Source organism: Ranitomeya imitator, chromosome 8, assembly GCF_032444005.1.
Source record: "Ranitomeya imitator isolate aRanImi1 chromosome 8, aRanImi1.pri, whole genome shotgun sequence".
In the NCBI taxonomy this organism is placed as follows: domain Eukaryota; kingdom Metazoa; phylum Chordata; class Amphibia; order Anura; family Dendrobatidae; genus Ranitomeya; species Ranitomeya imitator.
Genome location: NC_091289.1, coordinates 10,192,968 through 10,211,775, shown reverse-complemented (window position 1 = coordinate 10,211,775; position 18,808 = coordinate 10,192,968). Strand labels below are relative to the sequence as shown.

The following is an 18,808-nucleotide window of genomic DNA, read 5'->3' as shown; positions in this document are numbered from 1 at the left end:
TGTAATATTCACACATTTCCAGGAGGAATAACAGAGGAAAGGCAGAATGCGTATGAAGAAGAGAAGCTGCAGAAACATTACTTCTTGGAAAGTACAAGTATCCTGACATTTTATTAAAGTGATGGTAGCGCTAGCATGCGCCGTCCCTTTATGATTGGTTATAGTCCGACCGCTGGGATGACTCCGTGAGGGCCCAGCGCTGCTGTTCACTTGGCGAGCAGCTGTAGCACCACCACCCATAATAACGTGGTACATTAACGATATGCCATCACTTTATGAATGTCTTAAAGGGGTTGCCCTGCACTGTTCACGTCCAGCGTTGATGCCATTGCTTAGTGCCAGAAAGTGCAGACGCAACATCATCAGTGTCGCTCACCTCCTGCTGCAGAAGTGAACGCCGCCGGACAACCCTTTATCAGAGTAATACAACATCTGCTGGAAATGTACATATTGCCCTGGAAAGACTTAGAAATACGCCCAGTGGTGTTGCATGACTACAACTCCCAGCATGCCTTCACACTTGAACGCTATCAAAGCATGCTGAGAGTTGTTTTGCAGCAGTTCGAGACCGGTCCTGGTTATAGGGGGTGCAGACGCAGACTTTCAGTTTTTTTTTTTTTTAAATAACTTTGTCCAGGCGGATAAAATTCAGTATTTTATTATTAAAAATCCCTTTTATCCACAATTCCCATTTTCTTTCTTAAATACAGAAAAAAAAACCTATTTACAAATGTGCCCATAACAGGAATAAAATAAAGTTCTCCGGCTCCTGTCATCTCGACGGATTGTGCTTTCCTGAATACATAAGAATACCGAAATCTGTAGAAAAATACTTTACAAGTTCATATTACTCCTACGGATAAAAATACTCCTCTGGTAATGCGGGGAGCGGGGCGCGCTCATTGGAGATGCATAGGACAGAGTACAGGGAGACGATCGTTAAAGCCTTCGGTTTAAATGCATTGTTAAAAAAAAAGACCCCAATAGATTGGGAGCTCTGTACCCCACAAATATTGCATATAAAAATACCTTCAGTCCCTGCTATGGCCCAAAGTACGGGGGCGGGCGTGCACCCTGAAATGGTCACTTACCTGGACGGAGAGAAAAACGAGGCAGGCGGCGGCCATCTTGTCAGCTTTAGGCCTCCCAATTGTGGCTGTCCATCTATTGTGAAACTACAACCCCCAGCATGCCCTGATAACTTCAGCCTGTTAAGGCATGCTGGGAATTGTAGTTTCACAACAATTATAGAGCCAGCACTTGGGGCTGCTGCTTTTGACATAGTCAGCCATCTTAATATCAGTGAAGCCGCTGTATTACTACAAAGATTTCATAAGCCGCACTCTTCAAAGTACAACAAATATTTGCAGAACACTGACCTCATGGAAGCCGTTTTTGTGTAAATTTTATCATTTTCCTTGATTTTATGAAAATATTCCTCCGGCAGTCAATATGGTGGCTAACGTCCTTCAGATCACCTCGAAACAGGCTGCTCCAGAAACTAGGCCTCACCTAGAAACCAGTGGAGTGCCCCTAGCAACCAATCAGAACATAGCTTTCAATTTCCTAACCAGTCCAGAAAGCTGGGCTCTGATTGGTTGCTACGGGCCTTGTGTAGCTTTTTATACAAGACGCTGCCCAGGTTTGCGCCGTTATAATAATTTCCTCCATTTTCTAGGCCTGAGGCTGCGTGTGACCCGATTCAGACAAGTGCGGTCACAGTAAAAAAAAAAAAACAAATGAGTAAAATGGCGGCATGCTACGTTATGAATCATGCTGACCTATGAATACTTTTTTCTTTCATCGCTGGCAGTGTGGACGCTAAGTGAAACTAAAAACCCTCCCACTCACGCTGATGCCCACCGTTATCAACAAGGGGTGTTGCCGGCAGCTTCTGTTTTAGCTCAACAAGCCGAGCTCTGAGTGGTTGTTATGGGAATTTTTGGGATAAAGAAACAAAAAAAAAATGTCAAAAGTGCTATAAAATACGTAAATCATGGAAGAAGTGCGCCGTCTCCCAGTAACACATAAGGCGCTGTGGTACGGAACAATAGGGAAAAATAATGAAATGACGGTGACAAAATCTGCAACTCATGGTGGGAGCTGTAGAGTGTTGTGACATTGTGAAGGCGGCCATCTTTACAGTAGCCATGATTGCTGTGCAGTGTGAGGGGGGACACTGTTGTGAGGGCTGCTATAATTGGAGCAGCCATGATTGCCGTCCAGCTTGAGGGGAGACACTTGTGAGGGCGGCTATCTTTGGAGCAGCCATGGTTGCTGTGCAGTGTGAGGGGGGACATTATTGTGAGGGCGGATATCTTTGGAGCAGCCATGGTTTCTCTCCAGTGTGAGGGGAGACACTGTTGTGAGGGCGGCTATCTTTGGAGCAGCCATGGTTTCTCTCCAGTGTGAGGGGGGACATTATTGTGAGGGCGGATATCTTTTGAGCAGCCATGGTTGCTGTCCATTGTGAGGGGGGACACTGCTGTGAGGGCGGCTATCTTTGGAGCAGCCATGGTTTCTGTCCAGTGTGAGGGCGGCCATCTTTAGAGCAGCCATGATTTCTATCTAGCGTGAGGTGGGGATACACTGTTGTGAGGGCGGCTATCTTTGGAGCAGCCATGGTTTCTCTCCAGTGTGAGGGGGGGGACACTGTTGTGAGGGCGGCTATCTTTGGAGCAGCCATGGTTGCTGTCCAGTGTGAGGGGGGACACTGTTGTGAGGGCGGCCATCTTTAGAGCAGCCATGATTTCTATCTAGCGTGAGGTGAGGTGGGGAGACACTGTTGTGAGGGCCGCTATCTTTCGAGCAGCCATGATTGCTGTGCAGTGTGAGGGGGGCTATCTTTGGAGCAGCCATGGTTTCTATTCAGCGTGAGGGGGAACATCTTTGGAGCATGGTTGCTATCCAGGGTGAGGGGGCACTGTTGAGAGGGCGGCCATCTTTACAGTAGTCATGATTACAGAAGCATCTAATCTATTTTCTGCCCTTTTGTGTGGTGTGAAAAGTCGATAAAAATGGACCATAGGGGGCGAGGAGCGTATAAAGTGCGTCAGTGATCAAAATACTAGAAACGTGATGAGGGACGGAGTCATTCACCTAATATCTCAGCATCACCCACATTGTACAAACTACAAGGAAAATGGTTTCTGGATTTCTGGGATCTCACTGCGAGGACGCGAAAGGAGAAGATTCTTATTACTATGAGGTATAGAGTCAAAGTAAAACTGATAGCACCGAGAGAGGGATGAATCTCCAACCACGAGGACGGTTACTCCGAAATCCTAGTGAACACATCAAAGAAATAGCAAAATGGGATAAAAATATGGATGTGACCATAGCAATGTGCTCAGGAAGTCGCCGCTGGCCACCATGTGCTCGGAGCGGCCGCTTTTTCTAGGTTGAGGGGTACAGGAAAGTCATATATTAGGCTCCTCAGAGGGTCTTTGTGCTCGTCTTAGATTCTAGACTTGAGGGGTGTTTAAGGGTCTCCTCCCGAATCCCAGCGGACAGAGACTTCCGGGTGATGACCAGATCTAACCTGTCTCCAGCATCAGACAGCAGAGGCACGGCCAGGCAACAGTCAAAATCTCGTGTGCGCACGTGGTTCACCTGAATTGGAAGACACAGGGCGGATTTTATTAACTGGCATGTACCCACTATCATCCTCATGTTCTGGGCAATCACCAGAATGGAGGGTCCCAAGTCCTCCATTCACCCTCACCCGTAAAATCACTGTCCTCTGCTCCTTCTATCAGCAGAGCGGACAACTTGACAGCTGCACCGATCAAACTCCACCTCATCGTGGTCATGAAAAGCCAGAGCAGGGAACTCAGGGCCCCAATTCTCGTATTTTGTGGGTTTTCTTAGCGTTTACACATTTGCATTAAGTTACCCATTTGATGATACATTCTTCAAAATTTTTAAGGAAAACAGGATTTTTGGTTGCTTACGGTAAAATCTTTTTCTCTGAGCCTTCATTGGGGGACACAGGAACCATGGGTGTATGCTGCTGCCTCCTAGTGATAGCAGCATCCACCCATGGTTTCCGGTGTCCCCCTATGAAGCGATAGAGAAATCAGTTTCCCACCATTTTCAGGATCTCTCCTTGGTGGAAAACTTGCCCTCATGTTTAAATGACACGGGCACCTGGGTTCACTGCAATTAGATCTGTGCTCTCTTTTAACAATCGGTTCATTCTGGATGGAAAGAAACATGCTGCTATACATTGACAGCAAGCAGACATATTTAAAATGGTGGCAGATTGAAACAAGTAAATTAGAAAGTTGCAGAACTTTTCATGAGATAATTATAAAGCCGGTACATAGATTAATGGGTTATTCCTGAAATAACAAGTACGGTAATTGCCCATTCATAGGAGATACCTGAATGATCGCTAGAGGTCTGACTACCGGGGCCCCCAGCAATCCCAAGAACAAAGCTCTGGAACCTGTGCAGTCGGCCCAGCAACGCCATCCTGAATGGAGCGAAGGTGAATATTCTCGATAGCACTCGACTATTTACGTCAGTCCCATAGACCACGTTCGGAACGGAGCCCAGGGCTGCTGAGCTTTACTCTTGGGATCTCTGGGAATCCCGGCCATCACACCCCCAGCGATTCGCAATTTATCTCATATACTATGGATAGGTGATTATGTTAGGTATAAGCCTTTACAACTGATGTAACACTTTGTCATTGCTCCCCAGCACACTTTCCTATTATTGGCTCATTGTATCAAATATTAATTGCTTTAATGTTGAATATCACAGTAATTTGGGGTATTTTATGGAAGAATTATTTGGGAGGATATCCTGAAGGTTTTCATCTCTAGGAGTAAATTTTATAAGATAATCCATATGTGGAACTTTGGCTGTCAGGTCTCATTAATGCTGTGTGATCATTTTCTTTGGCACCTGCAGTGGAGAGGCGCCAATGATGTTATGAATCCGCTCATCTGACGAGCCACGTGCGCAATGGTTCTCGGCACTGCTCGCTTGTGACGCAGGAGTAGAGGCGCCGGACAATAACCCTTTAGAATATTTAGCAAATTGGATCATTTAGAGCCAACTGGTAAGGAGCTTGTGCCATCACATGATGCAAATTTTGGAGTACGACAGGCAGCTACATTCACCTGCAGTATCCTGTCGCAGGACTGTAGACCACTCCTATCTGCCGGACCCCCAGGCCGGATCATATTGACATAAACACCTTTCTCCAGAAGCCCGTCTGAGACGCTGAAGCCAAAATCATCTGTTTCCAAATCCTTCATGACCGTCACCTGCAGGGACAGATGGGTACAGTTCATTAGTATGTCCAATTTGGCATCATGGTCATGGGGACATATTCTGCTGCCTCAAAATGGTCTAAAAAGCTGAGATCTAGGCTGCTGTTTGCAGAGTCCTGACATAGAAGAGAACAACTACATGGGTACTTCTGTGCCAGGACCCTCCTGCATACAGCAGCCTACATCTCTGCTTCTGTAGTTGTGCAACCCCAGACAAGGCACAATTATATTTGTGACTGTATTCTTTGGTGTCGTCACCTTCAGCAGTTCTGCAGCAGCTGTGGACATGTCTTGACCATCCTCTTTTAGGATTTTGGGGTCCTGGTTGAGCTTGTTCTCTTTTTTGGGGCTGTTTTTGGAGTGGTGGGAACCTCCTTTCCGATGCAGGAAGCGGCTACTTTGACTGGAGTTTTCTAGGAGAAGTTTGCTGCCATCAAGCCCGATACTTTGCACGCTGCCGGTCATGATGGAAGCCTGAGTAAGAAAGCAAATTAGTGGGTGACCCATGAAGGCAATGGAGTTTGTAAATAGCTTTCACTACCACGGCTGTGAAGCAAGTGAGCAACCCAACATTTGCAAATACTTTTCACAATACAGTCACTGCCAGAGCTGCAAGTTTTGTGCGTCAGATTAAAGACCAATTCATAGAAGAATATCCAGCAGCAAGTTGCGCGCCTGAGAGCTAACAGCAATCCAGCAGAATTGTGAATGCTCCTTGAATTGTGATAATCCTATTAAAACCCATTACCTCGATTTCTCTGAGAAGTTCAGACTGTCCGCATGTTTCCAGGTCTTCCAGGGCTTCCCCGAATACTCTCCAGAAGCTATCATCATGCTCGCTCTCCAGGCCGTTGGGTTGACTGGGGTATCTGTTGAACCAAACATGGTGAGTCTTCAGCAGCATCTTCGGAGCAGCATTGTGGCTCACACTCGGGTCTTCTGACACCAAGTGTGCAAATCACGGGTGCAGCCCGACAACTCAACGCACTCACCAGATCATTCCCCGATGGGAGGAGGAGCAAGGGGAGATGAGGCCAAAGCTGGAGGTGAGGAGGACATGCAGGTTGAGACAGACTGGTGCAAACAATGGAACGGACAATATGGAGGATGGGCGTGAGAGAAACGAAAATAGCAAAACAGGAGCCCCCCAGGAGTTGTTAGTACACAGGAGGAGGATGAGGGGCTCAGAGCTGAGACATAGAACACCTGGGAAGAGAAAGAGAGAAAACACAGAGAGGAGAACAGAGACGCGGTGAGAAAATGATGACAGGAGACGCTCCTCCAGGTACAAGAAATACGAGCAGGTGTCACGGGGCCATGATGGTGAATGGGTGGAGGGAGGTTAGTGAGACCAGAAATTCAGATACAGTGTCCATAATCATCACAACTACACATCAGAAAAGTTAGAAAACTATCTAAAAGTTTTTGTATTTAAACTCCCTATCAATTTCAATTTTCTGTTTGTCGTCATAGGGCAGCACATAAATTTGGGAAACCTATGATATTAAAGGGGCTAGCGAATTTTTCTTCTAACTCATATTAGAAATTAATCAGAAAGGATCAGCCAGCCCCCTTCACATAGGTGTGCAGCGCACCTCAGTATATTAGCCAGGCCAGGAGAAGAATGGCAGCAGGATCTGGGACCTGATGGACCCCATTGGTGCCAAACAGACCCCATTAATTTAAATAGGTGTCCTATATTTTAAAGGAAAAAATGGGGCAGCATTAATCCTGTTCCCGAGCTGAGGGTTTGTTACATCTGTTTCTCCTCTGTGAGGTGTACATTTATACCTAAACTTGAGCAATATTCGGGCTTTAGTATTAATCTGTTATAAATCACACCAACATTTGGATTTTGGGGGGTGCAGAGAAAAGTTGCTATTTTTTGCACAATTTACATCTTTTTGATGTGCGGTTTGTGGGAAAAAGTGGAATAAACAGCTTAGTAAATGTGATTTTGGTTTCCTTTCTCTTAGGCCTCCCAGCTATGCTGTTGTTCTGTGCATGAACCAGCAAGCTCGGGATGAACATTGTGTACACAAGCAGAGTAGAACGAAACTGCAGGTACAATGCACAGCGATTCAGGGTCTTCGGTGAGCTGGCTGATAACTACTACTATTGGTGGTTGTCACTGAATATATTGTTAGCATCACATGAACAGGACGGAGCAGCGGGAATCTTGCTCGTCCAGCCACATACCGAGCTGGCTTGTCCCACTCCTCCTCGTTGAAACTGCCATCCAGGAAGGGGTAACTCTTCCGGTGCTCGGCTGGTGGCGTGTTCATCTTCTGCCGTGCCGTTCTCCACTCGTGAGGATGTAACGAGATTCCCACGGCCTGATGAATATAGTTACCTGGAAGAATCAAGCAGACAGGATCAGCCCGGGGCCCCAGGTGTTGGCAGCAACGAGGAGGAAACTGCAAAGCAAGCGATGGGTCACCGTCATAGGGGGTCCAGCATAGGCGACTGTTCTCATACCCTAGTATGACCCTGGGGGGTCGTGTTTTCTCACCATGGCTTCCATATCCCGTATCAATGCCGGACCCGTCCCAAGACTCCAGAGCGCTGTCCACGCTGGGGATGGTAGTAGAGTAGATCTCCGATAACTTGCCAGTCTTCTGAGAGTCGGTGAGATCGTCTTCGGGGTCACTCCCTTCATTTACCCCGTCGGAGAGCTTCTGAGAATGCGTCCCTGGAAACCAAAAGCGGCTATCAGTGACTCCTTGGTGCTTTCTCTTTGGCCTGTCCTCCTCCTGCGCGATCTCTGCCCCTTTTCCCTACGTTTTGCGGCACCTTTGCCCCAAAGCTGGTAGCCCGATTCGCCGGAGTAGCTGGGCCCACTCACTCTCTGCTTGCTTCTTTATCTTGAGGGTCACCGTCTCACCGGCCATCTGCAGTAAGTGAATGGCTTCGCTCAGCGGTTTTCCCTTGAGACTCACGTTATTGATAGCCAATATCCGATCTCCAATATGAATCGCTCCAGTCCTGCACAGAAAGAAAAACACTTTGAGCAACTGCAAAAAAACATGGCTGCAACGGAGAGACCTTATTGCTTCGTATAAGCCACGAGAGGTGGAGCTCTTCATCACCTCCGGTGGTCGGGAGGGGTATTGTAGGACATTTTAGTTTTTGTCTTTCGAGACATCAGTCATTATGATCTCTACCATAACTCACCTTTCAGCCAGTCCTCTCTTTGTAAGGCCAGAAATAACAATGGGATCAAAGGGTTCTTCAGTCCCGGATATCGTAATACCCAATGGCCCGCCGTATCTCTTCAGCTCCACTGTGTATATGATGGCGCCTGTCGTTTCCTGCTCGTCTGCAAAACGAGTGCATGGATACAGGTCAGTATGTATGAGCCATTTCCAGTGTAATCTACAAATTACATAGTGACAAAGTATTGTGACTGCTCCTCACACTCCCTAGTTTTTATCAGGTGGAAGTGAAGTTTGTCTAACTATTAATACCTTATACCATTTATTGACTTCACCCCAAAGTACTCAAATGCTGTTAATAGCTGTTTTACAGCACTTTTCAGTGTCGCCATCATAAATGGAAAATCCTCTCATCCATAGCTATCCTTTGGGTGCTCTGGACAGAATGAGTCTCCTTCACCCTCTGGCAGCGGACTATATGAAGCTCTTCCTATTGGCTGCCAAAATGGGGACTTGACTGTGGGGAAGAAGCAACTGAGCATGTGCGATCACCAGGTAGACGTACACAGTGCTGTACACTGAACACCAGGTGGCGCCATACTATGTCATGACGTCTGCGTGCAGGTAGATGGTAACTGATCCTTTCCATGATCTCTACCATAGACATGAGATTTAATGGTGCAATTTCGGGGATTTGCAGCAGTGATTACAGCTCATTAGATAATTTCATACCCGAATTGTCTTCATCTTTCCGAATCTTCAGTTTCACGAGCTCCTCACATTGGCGCAGTATCTGCACCGCGTCTTCCATGGAGCAGTTGTCGAGGCGAATGTTGTCTATGGCTAACAGCTTGTCCCCGGGCTCCAAGGTGCCAGTTCTGTAGCGAGAAGTCACAGACCCCGTTATTATATAGATGTGGGCGATGTACTCCCCACCCCATTACATCCAGTCCATCGCCGCACATTATAATCTACTGATGTCACCGTAATAATAATAGGCTCAATAATTCGGCCTGTAAAAAACTTTTATTTTAATTCCTTTTCCATTTTCAAGATCTCTGCTTGCTGTCAGGGAGTGGAAACATTTTTATTTGCACCCAAAGGCTGAAAAACCATACAGAGCTAATAGTTCTCACAGCAGAGGCTTTGTTACAATTGCATCCAGTCGAGACAATCCTCTGTAACCTGAACACATAAGTAGCAGGAATCTCTCTCGTTACAATGTATCAGTGCAGGTAAAATGTTTCTCCCAGCTGAGGGTTCACTACAAGTCTGTGAGCTCCAGTGCCTGCACCCTGGACTGATACATTGTAACGAAGCGTCAGGACATTATGACTATCAGAGGCCGACACGTGACCGCACCTGTGAGCGACGCTGCCCTTCTTGATGTCCGATATAATTAGAGGCTCCCCGGGTTTTCTGCTGGCTGATAATAAAGCAGATGGTAACAGTCAGTGCGGAGTTTGCATCAGTCACACACAATAGTCATATCCGCCTGGTATCACAGGGGCGGTAAAGAACGGGCCAAAATGGTGGCAAGTGGCACTACCTCGCACGGGTCAGGGCCACTTATCAAGGCTCTGAACCAACGGTGGTGGAAGAGGCGCTGGCCCGATTGTACATGTAAAGCGTGGAGCCACAGCACACCCCCTCCCTCCTTCACTTCTGGCGCCAAGTGTACAGCAAACCACAAAAAAAGAGCGTCGTGCCACTCTGTGGCCTGAAGACAGGGGGCGCTATAGTAAAGATCAAACAGATATCAGGGCAGAAGATGGGGCCAACCAGAGGCGGGCCACCTCTCCCCCAGGGGCCTACAGGGGCCCCATGGTCTGTCCCCAAGATGCAGGAGCCCTTTCCTTGCCCCATGTCCCCACATACATGGCATCGCTTTACATGCAGCGAGCTGGCACATTGTTATTCCAGATGCCGGTCCTGGATGCCCCGGGATGGAGAGATAATAAATCACGGGACTTCTCCTTCCGCAGGGACAGGAAGAGCGGCAAGAAAAATACAAGAGGAGATCGATTGCGTGCGGATAATAAAGGTGTCATTAATTCAGTGTCTTCTCCGCTGGGGCCTCCGGTTTGGAGATGATTAACGAGGGGGGACACCAGACGGGGAGGCTGCGGTGGACACAAGGCGGCAGCGGTGGGAATACAAGTCTCCGCATTACAGAATCTCGAGCCCTGAGCGGCAGCGGGCGACTAATCACTCGCATGATACATAATGATTTCCTATAGCCACAAGCAATGAGGTTTACTAATGGTTTCTGGGGATATAAAGGCATTAGTCGGGGGGGGGGTCAGCTCATCCATTAGTCTGGAATATTCTAAGCCGGACCCTGAGGTCTGGTGACTGGTGACTGTATAGGGGGCTGTTATTCTCCATAAAGCTGTCCCACAAATACAAATTTTTTGCATATTGCACAAACAGCTCCATATATCTCAGCTTCCAGAATATCTATAGTCACTCGGACAGAAAGTATTAAACAAGTGGAAGATCCCTTTAATAGCGACAGGCACCCCACAATACTCACAGCTGATGGTGATGCCTAGCTCTACGCCTCGCTTTTTTGGCAGCTTAACATGGAAGGTACCACTGCTGGGAACCACAGACTCTTGGAGAAATCAGGAAAAGGGCGAATCAGTAATGGAAACCGGATCATAAACACAGATCTCATCACAATGGTGGAAGGACACGGCCCCATAGGATTCCCCTCCCCCGGGCCCTGCATCATTGACAGCGGTGCATACGTCTCATCCGGAGCGTCCCTTTAAAGCTTAGTGAGGACAGAACATCCCACGATACATTTGTGTTTCCTGTGTAAGATATCAGGAGTCAACAGACGCAGACGGCAGCAGTCAGTGTGTGCACACAAACCCACACGCCGTCTGTTGCATCTGCACCCGCAAGCCGATTTCCCAGCCTTCTGCAGCTTGCATTGTGATGTGATCTGTGGGGGCTGCACAGACTTAGAGCCACAATCCCTCCTAACTCACCAGCCACATCGTATTCAATCTCCAGGACGACTTTATTGGACAGCGCGGCGTCCCGCAGGAGCTGATTGGCTTCCTCCAGGGTCCCGTCCTCAGTGAGGATCCCATTGATAGAGAGCAGTCTGTCCCCCACCTGCAGGAGGCCGCACCTGGAGAACGGGAATCACAGATCATCGACTATACGGACCAATTCACACCATCTGCGCTGCGCTATGGCTGCGGCGGCCACAATGGATGAGCATCGTTAAAACCCACCATTGTCCTAAGAATTAAAGGGAATCTTCTCACCATTAATGGCCGTATCAGACATTAAAGCCGGCTGTACTGGTTGATTTAGGACCGTTTTTGTGTTGTTTTTCTCTTCTAGCAGTTTTTGGCTTTGCTGACAAATGACTGCAGTCCTGTCGAGCGCCGTGAAATAACTTCTGCTCTTATAATTTTGCGGGGTATGTTGTATTTGGCATGGAGGACTTATTACAAATGTTTATAGTCAGTTTAAGGCCAAGTGCCCACATAGCGGAAATGTAAGTCAGCACGATTACAATGATAAAGTTGTAGTTTTTTTTTTTTTTTTTTTTAGTGGTGAAAAAAAAAAAATAATTTAGGAGCAGTTATATGGAGCGGGCTCAGAGGCTCAGGAGATCACGCCATACCTGGCATATGGGGACAGTGGGAAGGTATTAGAGATACTGTGAAAACTGAGCATTTTTGATGCATTCCCTTCTCTCCCCCATAGTCTTCTATGGAGAGCCTAAAAAAAATGCTGTGCCAAATCCAAACCCAAAAAGGAGGAAAGTAAATAAAAAAAACTGCAGTAATCAGACCTGACTGCCATTACACATTCTGGTGCAAACATTGGTGCAAAAAAATAATGCAGCATTTTCACCCACGGGAACAAGGCCTAATGGTCATCGCAGTCACAATATTCAACAGCAGCGAATGACCACTAGATGGCGTTGTAGTACTGTCATAGTAGATGCAACAGCATGCAGTAACAAGACATAACCACTAGATGGCACTTTTTTTTTTTTTTTTTTTAAGGTTTGCCAGCAGATGGACTCATGTTCCTTATCATTTTTGTCTCCTGTTGCCCAAATATCAGCAACATATTCTGCAGCCCCGTACACAGAAGTAATCACTATCACCAATAAAAATGGCCCTCAACCAGGAGATTGACAAGTTTGGACCCAACAAGCATTTTCAGATTTTGCAAATGCTACAGACAATTTCCATAGGCAGCCAATCTAACCATTGGGGTCCATGACCAGGTAAGAGGGGGGCAGAGTAAGGTTACACAGTGGACAGACTGCTGGAAGGACACACTACATCTACTGCTATGTTCATAGTGCATCTGTGCCTCCAAACGATGCCCCCCACCCCACTCGTGCTCCCCCAAATCTGCTCTAGTGGCTAAGTCACAAGTCCAGGTTCCATTTCCCCCTATGCAAATACCTAAAAAAAAGGTGCAAATATAAAATGATAAAGAAATCTTCCCATTCTGAAGGAGAGATCAGGTCGTCCTTGTCAGGCGAGGACATAATGGATCCCAGCAGGTATGAGAGGAGCGGGAGCGATGACCGGGGGCCAGATCAGGTCATGATCAGCGGGGTCGCCCTCCACAGCCCGGTGTCTGCCCCTGGGGCCGAGGCCTGACCCCGATACCGATGATAGAGCAGCAACGACCGCCGTGATTTAGTTATTTGCAAGCAATGCGACCAGAAACCGGACCAGATGACGAGGAAAATGGAATTGTTCCTGGGTGTTGCTACAGAAGCTAATTAAAATTTGCAGTCAATTATCGCCCAGGGCGGCAGCAGAGATATAGATCCCTGTGGGGGGGCGAGCAGCAGACATGGCCACCTCCTGGTCCACACGTGCTGCACAAAGTGTCAGTCTGGACTCACTGCTGAAGCCCCCAGAAACCTGCAGATCAACAGGAGATATGGGACTAAAGAGGAACCCCAACCAAAACACATGATCCAGCCCTCTCTGTTATTAGCACCACTTAAAGGGGAAGTCTCGTTAATATGCACCAAAGGCGGGATATGGAAGCCTTGAAAGGCGACAACCACCTTTGTGACGTGAAAATGAGCTCGGATCAGTGGTCACAAGGAGCACAGAAGCTGCAGAGCATCTCACCTCTCGGCAGGGCTGTCCGGCTCGATGAATCGGATCAGCGGAGGAGAAGACAGGGTCTCTGTGGCAAATATTCCTCCCTGCAGCTGAATGCCAAATCCATTTAAAGGGTCTCCCCGCAGGACAATCTCTGTGATTTCTGTATGTATGATCTGTCCGCCGGGGCCCACAGTGCTGGAAGCCAAGGATACTGAGGAGACAGGAGATGAAGAGTCGCCATAGAATTGCTCCTGTGTGAGGTGCTATGGCGCCTCCATTATGTTCTAGTCTCCCCCCACTCACACAGCAAGCACCTCCGAGGGCCACTTCGGCCCTATAAGAGTGATGCGTGTATGCATGCATGTTGATGCCGTCCCTTTAAGACACAACCTATTTGACGTCGACCACATACGTACTGAGCAGAGCCCTTACATGAGCTTTTATGGTCCTTCCTACGCTGCCGCCGGCGGGTCATGGTGGTCCTCGGGCTCATCTGATGTGCAGAGCGGGGGAGGGTATTGGAATTCTGGCTGCTACTAAACCCTGGGGTTCCGGCTGAGGAAGAGGAAGAGAAGTTGGTGGCGACCAACGCTGCAGATAAGGAAGGGTTAAAATCAGATTCAAGGCTTTAATTATAATGCAAAACAATTTGAGAATTTTACATCACTTGGATCAGAAAAAGCTGTCAGAATTCTTAATTCAGAGCTGAAATCTCCCAGCACCCCCTGCTTGTTCAGTGGCTGCAACCAGTTTGGTGTAAAGATGACACTTTTCAGAGTAGAAATTCCAAGACCAGAAACTTATATAGAAAAGGTCCCCACAACCTGCCCTGCAGCGGCTGCAGGCGGCTACTGAGGGGCTTGTCCGGGCACCAACTTCCTGACTGTTCCCAGTAACAACCAGCAGAACTGCGAATACAGCTCTACCATGGTGGGGTCTCGAGGGGCACGGTGCACCTACATTTACAGTAGTCCTGATTGGAGCTGGGGTTCCAGGTGGGGGTCTTGCAGTGCCCTGGGTGGTGCGTGTGACAGTAGTTGATGCAGGGGTCCCAGCAGTGGTGGTGCTCACTTTTTTGCACTTTAACTGGAAAAAATAAAAGAAGAAAACTGTAAAATCGATATAACGATGAACATAAAAATAACCAGGAATAAATCACCAGTGCAAAGGCCTGTATGGTATACTGAGAATTACTCCAGTCACATCCAGAGCTGCATGCAGAATTCTGCCGCCTCCTGACACGACCCTGCACGTGGTGCATTGTGGGGAGCAATGAACGCACATACACTCACACACTCAGCGTCAGTCAGAACGATGCATCCTATGACTGAACTATGAATGCAGCTCTGGCTGTGGCTGGAGAACATAAGACAAGTAGATGATGGCAGATTATCCCCAGTTGCTCCACCACAGTGAGCGGGAGGCGTGTAATACATTGCGTTTCTAACAGATTCTATAGTTCCCTTTGGGATAAGCGGTAACATGTCCTGCAGCCGCTTATCTTCTCATCCCCAGAGACGAGGTCTGCGCAGCTGCGGTCGGGTCACCATTACACGGCATTTTTTCACTATGGATGGAGCCATGAATAACCCTCTGGGTGAGAGCCGCCCCACTGCGCAGGTAATATCCTTTAATATCCTACGTCTTGTTCTCATTGGCAGTGATTTCACCCTTTAAAGCTGCGGTCAGATCCAATGTCGTGGGATATATCCCGCAGAACATCGCGCCAACCTTGCCCTATCAGACAACAGCCCTTCATGGATGAGAAGAGAGTTTTCCTCCGCAGACTGACTGCAGGCAGCCGGCTCCGACCTTCACCGGGCCGGCCTGAGATCCCGTCACATGGCACCCGGGGGTCTCCGCATGCAGCAAGCTCATGGACTGACCAGTCTCTGGCGGCCTCAGAGAGAGCCGGCTGTGATGTGCCGGGAGGATCTCCAGCTTCACATTCTCCGTGGTGCTCGCGAGCAGCTGCGTCGCCTCCATCACAGTGCAATGCTCCGTACTGGTGCCGTCTATGGAGAGGATGTGGTCCCCGGGGTGAAGGGCGCCGCACCTGCAAAACAAAGGGGCGCAGTCACATATTCGGTGTCTACCGGCTAAGATCCACCAAGGGAAAGTCAGCACCCCGAAATCAGGAAAATGACTGCCCCTTACTAAGTCCTGCAGAAAAAGCAAAATGTACTGCACCAAACGTCTGCACAGGGAGAGAACTTGTCAGCACGCAGCTGGAGCAGCATTCATTGTAGCGGACACAAAACATTGTCACGATAATCACTAGCGTTATACAGAATTAAAGTGTAAATCTCCCAATATTTCCTGCTGCATAAGCAGAATAGTGAGTGCAGCTCTGGAGTGTAATACAGGAGGTAACTCAGGATCAGTAATGTAATGTATGTACACAGTGACTGCACCAGCAGAATAGTGAGTGCAGCTCTGGGGTATAATACAGGATGTAACTCAGGATCAGTAATGTAATGTATGTACACAGTGACTGCTCCAGCAGAATAGTGATCGCAGCTCTGGGGTATAATACAGGATGTAACTCCGGATCAGTAATGTAATGTAATGTATGTACTCAGTGACTGCACCAGCAGAATAGTGAGTGCAGCTCTGGAGTATAATACAGGGTGTAACTCAGGATCAGTAATGTAAATGACTTTCCCTGGGAAATACTTACCGGTCAACCACACTGGCAGGCTTGACTTTGTCGATAATTATGACTTGCTTGTTGCGGTGAGTGCCAGTGCTAAGAGATATTCCTAGCGTGGATCCTGGCGTCTTGGCTATTTCCACTAGCAGGGGTCCTGATGCGTTTGTCACAGTGTCTGGTGAAGATACAGATAGAAATAGATTAGACTAATGACTGGATACAAAGAATAGAGTAGAGCCGCCTCTGTGAGAACCAATGTATATTCTGAGCAAACCGAATATAAACATCACGGCCATATAAAATACACCTGCAAAATGAAGGTACTTGGTGCACAAATTAGTGTGAGCCCACCAGGCACAACTAGGCGACCTTACTTTGATAGGGATGAGCTAATATTTATCAGACCTGTCTCTCCTGGGCTAAAGCCACAAATCTAAGGGGCAAGAAGGATCCAGAACTAATTAAAACCAGTCTTAGTCGGACAGGAGGAGCTCAGCGAAATATGGAGGTCGTCACCACCTGCCGGGCGAGGCATGTCTGACAAATATTAGGTTAGGGTCCATTCAGAGAGAGAGGTCTCCTTGTCGTGTCTGGTGGGCGCTCATGAGCTGAACAATTTGTGCACCTTCGTTTTATCAGTATATTCTATAGCCGTGATGCAGTGTAACGTTCATACAGTTAATATTTCCACACATCTCGGCGCTCACAGAGGCGGCCGTATTCGTTGCCACCTGTTCACACGTGCTGGTCGGTCTTTGTAGACAGATAGAGGCTTATCTTGTATATACACTACACAATGACCTAGGACATAAACCAGAAGACACGAGTTCAGTCCTCCACGAGTTACTCGCTCTTCACTGGAGTCCACAGAGAAGATGCTGGAACTGCTCCAATCAATTAATTTCCTGCATCAGATGATAAGTGGGGTGACTGCGCCTTGGAGGGTTCCAACTTGTTAAATGACTCGTAGTGAAAAGCATCAGTAATCTGCCGTTCTGTCCCCAGTGGAGTGAGGAGAACAACTTGTCAGGACTGGTACAAACACCACAGAAGTCCCTTCCCCCCCGCCTGCACTGCTGTATAGAAAGTCACCAGCCACGACTGAAATCCCTACCAGCGAAGAAGGCGCCAACCACATACAATCCTACAGCGCACCAATTATTACAGCATTTACTATAGAGGGGAAAATCTACTGCGTAGAGATAGAAAGTTATCACATAACCATCTCCCTGCAGTCACCACTAGGGGGAGCTCCCTGTACACAGAGATACATAATAAGATCCTGTCTGCAGTCACCACTAGGGGGAGCTCCCTGTATACAGAGATACATGATAAGATCCTGTCTGCAGTCACCACTAGGGGGAGCTCCCTGTATACAGAGATACATGATAAGATCCTGTCTGCAGCCACCACTAGGGGGAGCTCCCTGTATACAGAGATACATGATAAGATCCTGTCTGCAGACACCACTAGGGGGAGCTCCCTGTATACAGAGATACATGATAAGATCCTGTCTGCAGCCACCACTAGGGGGAGCTCCCTGTATACAGAGATACATGATAAGATCCTGTCTGCAGTCACCACTAGGGGGAGCTCCCTGTATACAGAGATACATGATAAGATCCTGTCTGCAGCCACCACTAGGGGGAGCTCCCTGTATACAGAGATACGTGATAAGATTCTGTCTGCAGTCACCACTAGGGGGAGCTCCCTGTATACAGAGATACGTGATAAGATCCTGTCTGCAGCCACCACTAGGGGGAGCTCCCTGTATACAGAGATACGTGATAAGATGCTGTCTGCAGCCTCCACTAGGGGGAGCTCCCTGTATACAGAGATACATGATAAGATCCTGTCTGCAGCCTCCACTAGGGGGAGCTCCCTGTATACAGAGATACATGATAAGATTCTGTCTGCAGCCTCCACTAGGGGGAGCTCCCTGTATACAGAGATACATGATAAGATCCTGTCTGCAGCCACCACTAGGGGGAGCTCCCTGTATACAGAGATACATGATAAGATTCTGTCTGCAGCCACCACTAGGGGGAGCTCCCTGTACACAGAGATACATGATAAGATCCTGTCTGCAGCCACCACTAGGGGGAGCTCCCTGTATACAGAGATACATGATAAGATTCTGTCTGCAGCCTCCACTAGGGGGAGCTCCCTGTATACAGAGATACATGATAAGATCCTGTCTGCAGTCACCACTAGGGGGAGCTCCCTGAATACAGAGATACATGATGAGATCCTGTCTGCAGCCACCACTAGGGGGAGCTCCCTGTACACAGAGATACATGATAAGATCCTGTCTGCAGCCACCACTAAGGGGAGCTCCCTGTATACAGAGATACATGATAAGATCCTGTCTGCAGTCACCACTAGGGGGAGCTCCCTGTATACAGAGATACATGATAAGATCCTGTCTGCAGTCACCACTAGGGGGAGCTCCCTGAATACAGAGATACATGATAAGATCATGTCTGCAGTCACCACTAGGGGGAGCTCCCTGTATACAGAGATACATGATAAGATCCTGTCTGCAGTCTCCACTAGGGGGAGCTCCCTGAATACAGAGATACATGATAAGATCCTGTCTGCAGC

At 48.0% G+C, this 18,808-nt stretch overlaps 1 protein-coding gene across 2 annotated transcripts in view; it reads right to left on the bottom strand.

Annotated features, from left to right (window-relative positions):
* Positions 1 to 642: 642 nt before the first annotated feature.
* Positions 643 to 18,808, bottom strand: part of GRIP2 (glutamate receptor interacting protein 2) — a 111,828-nt gene continuing 93,662 nt past the window's right edge. For both annotated transcript variants that reach the window (XM_069736250.1, XM_069736251.1), the window contains exons 8-24: positions 16,232 to 16,379; positions 15,438 to 15,607; positions 14,512 to 14,637; positions 13,984 to 14,142; positions 13,576 to 13,762; positions 11,440 to 11,585; positions 10,977 to 11,057; positions 9,803 to 9,866; positions 9,173 to 9,318; positions 8,460 to 8,604; positions 8,131 to 8,270; positions 7,798 to 7,977; positions 7,485 to 7,638; positions 6,034 to 6,154; positions 5,544 to 5,759; positions 5,133 to 5,279; positions 643 to 3,612 (exon numbers count right to left, since the gene is read on the bottom strand). In XM_069736250.1, coding sequence (XP_069592351.1) covers positions 3,436 to 3,612; positions 5,133 to 5,279; positions 5,544 to 5,759; positions 6,034 to 6,154; positions 7,485 to 7,638; positions 7,798 to 7,977; positions 8,131 to 8,270; positions 8,460 to 8,604; positions 9,173 to 9,318; positions 9,803 to 9,866; positions 10,977 to 11,057; positions 11,440 to 11,585; positions 13,576 to 13,762; positions 13,984 to 14,142; positions 14,512 to 14,637; positions 15,438 to 15,607; positions 16,232 to 16,379 — 2,507 coding nt within the window. In that variant the 3' untranslated portion in view covers positions 643 to 3,435. The remainder of the gene's footprint in view (positions 3,613 to 5,132; positions 5,280 to 5,543; positions 5,760 to 6,033; positions 6,155 to 7,484; positions 7,639 to 7,797; positions 7,978 to 8,130; positions 8,271 to 8,459; positions 8,605 to 9,172; positions 9,319 to 9,802; positions 9,867 to 10,976; positions 11,058 to 11,439; positions 11,586 to 13,575; positions 13,763 to 13,983; positions 14,143 to 14,511; positions 14,638 to 15,437; positions 15,608 to 16,231; positions 16,380 to 18,808) is intronic.